At 38.4% G+C, this 6000-nt stretch overlaps 1 protein-coding gene across 4 annotated transcripts in view; it reads right to left on the bottom strand.

Moving 5' to 3' along the window:
• arhgap32b (Rho GTPase activating protein 32b) overlaps positions 1-6000 on the bottom strand; it is a 124719-nt gene that overhangs the window by 27582 nt on the left and 91137 nt on the right. For all 4 annotated transcript variants that reach the window (XM_053649552.1, XM_053649553.1, XM_053649554.1 and 1 more), the window contains 3 exons: positions 2054-2146; positions 1742-1864; positions 1522-1599 (listed from right to left, as the gene is read on the bottom strand). In XM_053649552.1, the coding sequence (XP_053505527.1) occupies positions 1522-1599; positions 1742-1864; positions 2054-2146 (294 nt within the window). The remainder of the gene's footprint in view (positions 1-1521; positions 1600-1741; positions 1865-2053; positions 2147-6000) is intronic.

Genomic DNA, 6000 nt, shown 5'->3' with positions numbered 1-6000 from the left:
ACCGCTCATGTTCATGACGCACACGTATACAAAAACAAAAGCACTGTGGAAACTACCCGGTCGTTCCTAACCACTTTTCTAACATTTTCAATTGTTGTTTATGTTACAGCAGAGAGCTCTTTGTCAGTATTTCTGTAGCTTTTTGTTGTATTTAAAATCACAGTTAGATATATACAGATGAGTGACAAATACAGAAGAAAAAAACCCAACACAAAGTGTGTTAGTAAGGTGCTGAGTCACCACAAGCCGCCAAAACAAGCTTCACTGTGTCTTGGCATCGACTGTACAAGTCTCTGGAAGTGTACTGGACGGAACACCGTTCTCCCAAAAGAATTTAGAAGTGGACCCAAACCATGCCAGCAAAAAAAAATAAATGCCCCCACAGCATAACAGAGCCACCATTTTCTCCTTTAACTTGACACCCATCTGTACATTTCTTGAAAATACCAATGGGAAAGGCTTACTAACTGACAGATTTTTAATACCGGAAATATTTGTTTAAACATGAGAGCTTGTTTATGATGAATTTTACAATTCTGCATTGCATTTACAGCATTAGTGCCAGTCTTCTCAAAAAGAAAGTCCTTTATCTAACCCTGGTGTTCATCCTAGCATAACCCTACTTCTTAGCACTCACCCTGTTAACTGTATCTGTGAGTGACTTCTTTAAACTCTGTGTGTGACAGCTGGTGTAGTTTTAAGGCTCACCTTCTGCAGACAGATGCTGTCTAACGGCCCACGAGCTGCCAAAATTAGCCTGTCCACTACACCATAATGTAGAGTACACTTCATAGCAACTAAAAGATCCCTTGCCATAAAAGAAAACTAATAACTTACCATGTGAGCGTTACCTCACTTTTATTCACTTATACAAATGATTATTAAAAAATTGTTTTTCTAACTCAGTACTGCTAGATTTGAAAAATTCCAGACTGTTATTTTATTTAGATTTCTTATAATTAAAACAGATTTGACTGCAAAATTAACCCACTTTTGTTTGATACTGAAAACAAAAGCAAGGCATAATAAGAGCTTTATTAGCATAAATAGTTATGGTTACAAACCAAACAGTTACATAACATTAGTAATGTTCATTAGATTTTTTTGACTTAAGAGGTGTGTCAATTTAAAGAAAAGCAGACCTGTACCAGCCAATCCGAACGAGTATTTTCTGTGTATAAGTAAATTATTATAATAAAGTGATTATGCAGTAATGCATTATAAGTAGTTTATTCAATCACTGCCACTTCATTTTAATTTGGAATTTTGTTATCTTTAACACCAAACTAACCTTTTCTGGTACTTTCTGGAGTATCATGTCTGCCATAAAAACGCTAACAAATGGTTTTATTACATATTGTAGTCTGGAAAATGAGACATAAGCATCAATAATTAACATTGAGATCTGCTCATGCACCAACACACTCCTGGATCAATATGTCATGTGTTAGCAGGATAATACAAGGAAAATCTTGTACACCTCACATCACACTTATGTAACTGTATTTGCAAAGAACACACCTGGAACCCATGCTTCCCTCTCCACCATGTGGTATCCTCTTTAGGAGGCATATCAATCACTGATACAATGTCTCCAACCTGAAAGAGACGAACAAGAGCCATTTATGTCAGTACCAATGCTCTTCCCCAATACCAGGAATTAGAGAGTGGTCTGTACAATCATATCGTTCAGCTTCACTACATTTGAATAAGTTTGCAGTCAGATTATCACCACGGTCACCTCAAATGACAGCTCATCGGCCGCCTGGGCGATGTAGCGCTTAATGACGTGGGCAGCTGCGATGGCTGGGACATTGATGGAGGACTCTTCGTGTACCAGCAGGCGATTCCCTTTGTTGTCAACCTGAAGAAAAACAGGATGCGTCAGCTCACTGGAAATGTGGAAGTCGGCCTAGCTGTATTATTCAAGGCTCTTTAACTGGAAGCTAATAAATCCTTAAGCTTCCCTTGATAGTGCCCACTTAACACGGGGCAGCGGGTCTACCTCTTCCACTGATACGAACAGAGCAGTGAGATAGCATCAGGGTAATACCTCCATCCACGTAAGGACTGGCCCACAGTTTATCTTGTTATCAGCAATTGCTGAAAGACGGGAAAGGTAAGCCATCAGCATTTGGGAAACTGCCTGTTGAGAGAGAAAAAGAATGGAAACAAACAAAATCACTACTTCATTCACCTAGATTATTATAGATTATTTACATCTATAATACAAAAATAATCTGATATCAGCAGAAAAAAAACTCACATTTTGATCGGCACACTAATACCAATTTATGTGCAAAACAAATTCTAATGACATTCTATAAAAATTCTAATGTAAAATTTTTAACTTATTGCTTTTCTTACTATTTCTCTGTCAGGAGTAACATACCCTCTTATTGATAACTTATCAAAAATAGAACAAGCCGAACTCGCCAGCAACGACGAGGGGATACCTTCACCACCACCAAGTCTAGTCCTTCTTGTTGCTTATTACTATACCCTTAAAATATATTTTAAACATGAAGGAAGCATGTTTAAAAACAATTTCAGACATTTGACCTTGCTGTGACCTTGACCATGGTTGGATCAATTACACAATGTAATCAGTTCATCTGCTGGTTACAATGCTCATTCCATATAAATCCTACAAACGTCTAACTACTCATACCTGAAATATTGCACTAATGATTATCTCAGCTGGACGGATGGACAACCCAGAAGCATAACATCTCCCCCACTCAGTGCAGAATAACAAGGCAATCGTTAATGTTTAAGATACTTGCAGAGTGCAATCCTCTGCGTTTAGCGAGAGGTTTTCAGACTGGTAATGTAAATACAAACTACACTTTGTTTCCCACTTCCTATTTATTCTTTTAAAAAGAAAACAATAATTAGCGCGGCATGTGTTTATTAGGGGTTTAACAGTGTGTCGGTGGTGCTTTGTGAGCATTTATGCATGTTGGAGAAAGAGAGAGAGAGAGAGAGAGAGAGAGAGAGAGAGAGAGAGAGAGAGAGAATAGGAATTGGAATGACTGCTTTTACTTCAGTATAATGGTGGCCCTAAAAGCTGCAGCTGCACTCTGAATGATAAATTTGGTTCAATTATTATTCCACATTGCTCTCACATTGAGTCATATGGCAAAGGGTGGTGAGGCAGAGCTTTTCATATTTAATGCAGCACACAATTCTTTCTTACTAATAAATAGCTCATGTATTAACTGCCACGACACTGTACATGACAAAAGCTTTCCTCAAAAACGAGACTTTAAGGCATACACACGCCTGTAGAGGACTCAAAAGGTCGCTCAGGACTCCCTGCATGCTGAAATCGGTCCTAGATTAGAACTCAATAACAAGCTTCATGGCTGCAAATGTCTAATAAACCTTCATCTGCATCAAAGACACTTTTCAACTTTCATGCTAATCATCTCATAGATTGCTAATCTACGCAGAGCCGATTTTCTCAGCGCAACTGTGTCTTATAGCTGCATTGCATTCTGGAACTTTGAGTTCAGTGTTTGCTGTCTCCACTGCGTCTACATTGAATTTCACTTTAATATGCTTCAACGTGGTGAATGAAAATGAAAAGAAACCCTTTTGTTTTTAGGAGCACAACCTGAACGTTACCACTCATTTCCGAGATCGTTGCTATTTTTTCCTTCTTATAAACGCCATTGTAACTGCACTAGCAATGTCCTCCTATGGCAACACTGTGACGGACAACGGCTAATTTCTCAGAAGAAGAAGAATTTATCTGTCAGATATACATACATTACAGTACAGTGACATTATTTCTTCACATATCCCAGCTTGTTAGGAAGTTGGGGTCAGCACCCCTGGAGAAGATGGGACTGAAGGGCCTTCGTCAAGACCTTCTGATCAGTAACCCAGACCCTTCAACCATTGAGCTACCACTGCTCAATACAGTCAACACATTTGCACCAGAAACACTGATCTCGTCACAAATATTACAATATAAACATTTTATGTGCTTCAGTGTGGCGGTTTCCTGGTAAATGATGGAACACCAAAAACAGATGGAAATAAATTATGATTACACACACACGTATACATTATATATATATATATATATATATATATATATATATATATATATATATATATATATATATATATATATATATATATATATATATATATATATTGTCCACAGCATTCAATGATTGGAAAGGACATCATTCTTCCCTCCTCAAAGTGTGTTCAACTTTCCTATGATACTGCATAAGCAGGAATTTGAAGATGCAGTGGTTGGCGTCATGTCTTTTACAGAGCGTGTGCTAGTCCTCAAGCTCTCTGATTGGATGCTGTTGTGCCATAGGAGACTTTGCTAGCGGGAGATGAACAAGCACTGTATAATATCCAGTAAAACTGGATAATACTGGGTGAAGAAGAAAAGAGGAATGGGGAATCAAACACTTTAGAGTTCAGCCATGATTCATACAGCCCTGACGGGATTGTACGCCAGCAGAACCTCCTTCTAGTTTCCACCCAAATGTCATATGGCTCCTACAATCTGGCACCACCTAATAACACCCAGTCCAAACAAAGGCCAGAGGAAGAACAGGACAGGGATACAAGTCAACCTGTAATGGACCCTAGCCTTGCAAGTCAAAACACACTTGAATTCTCCACACAGACTTTGTGTTTAGTGGTCAGTAATAATGGAATACCTCAAGGGTGCCAAGCATAGAGGTTCGATTAATTAGGTAATAATGTATATCTTTAGTTTAGCAGCCTGGTGTGTTTTTTGTCCAGTATTTTCTTGGTACGCCCAAATTCATGTGGCTTTCAATCAGGCAAGACCTCAGCATCTGTCTAACGCTGTGTTTCAGATTGCTTATTACTCATACACTGTAAGACAACGCAATTTGGACGATCAAGTAACTAGATTTTGTAAGGTAATAACCAGGGCTGCACCAATCCATTTTTTCGGCACCTGAGAGAATTGAGTTTTGATGATCCATTGCTCCAATGACGAGGGCCCTCCTTGTTATAGTGGTGCTAGTCAGATTTAGCTTCATCTGTATCTAAAGAGGCTGATGCAGCAGCGCTTTAGTCATTTAGTACGTCCAGCTCTCTAACCACCTCATCTGTACACTCTGCGCAAACAGATCAGCTCCCAAAACATCAACTTTCATTCCAATACAATGCTCAACACCATTGAACTCGTCATCTCATAGATCGCGATCTAGCCGATCCAAGTCTCTGTCATATCTCCGTGCAGCCGCATCATTTACTATAGCTGCATCGCATTCTGGAACACTGAATTCAACATTTGCTGTCTCCACTGCTTCTACGTTGGATTTCTCACGGATACGACATTGATCATTGCTAATGATGAGGGCGGAAATAAAGTCTTGCTCTTTTGTTTTTAGGAATAGCCAAACCTGAAAGTTATCACTCGTGTTGGTTTTATTTTCACAGATTAAACAGCATTGCGTTAGCAATGTCCCTCTGTGAATTAACACCAGAATCAGTAAACACATCACAAATATTTCAATATAAACTATGTAAAAAGGAACTATTATAAGTAGAAAATTGGCGGTCAATGTCACACACATGAAATGGACTAGAAAATATACCAAACCTGTACCAATAGTGATCAACACCATTTTAAACTCCCAATATATTCACCCAGACTGAATTTATATTAGGAAGCAACACTAGCGCCCGGTTTGTCTCTTGTAGGCATGTAGTCTTTACTGAATAATGGGCATGCGTTATCTGGCTTTTTCAGGTTCTGATATGAGGGGTAACAGTCAACATATCAACATCATTCAAATGATTGGCTCTGATAAAATTCTGTTAATCTCTACTTCCTGAAATACAGTCCCTACCTGTGTTTATTTAACAGTGGTACCGTGGTTTAAAATGTTTTCAAAAGTGTAGTGTGTATATTTATTAAAAAAAAAAAAAAAAAAAAAAAAAAAAAAAAAAAAAAAAATGTAATCGTAGCTACATGGCGATGGGTAGGAA

This window comes from Ictalurus furcatus, chromosome 18, assembly GCF_023375685.1.
Source record: "Ictalurus furcatus strain D&B chromosome 18, Billie_1.0, whole genome shotgun sequence".
Classification (NCBI taxonomy): Eukaryota; Metazoa; Chordata; class Actinopteri; order Siluriformes; family Ictaluridae; genus Ictalurus; species Ictalurus furcatus.
The sequence above is the reverse complement of the archived record's forward strand: the minus strand, read 5'-3'. Positions and strand labels throughout refer to the sequence as shown.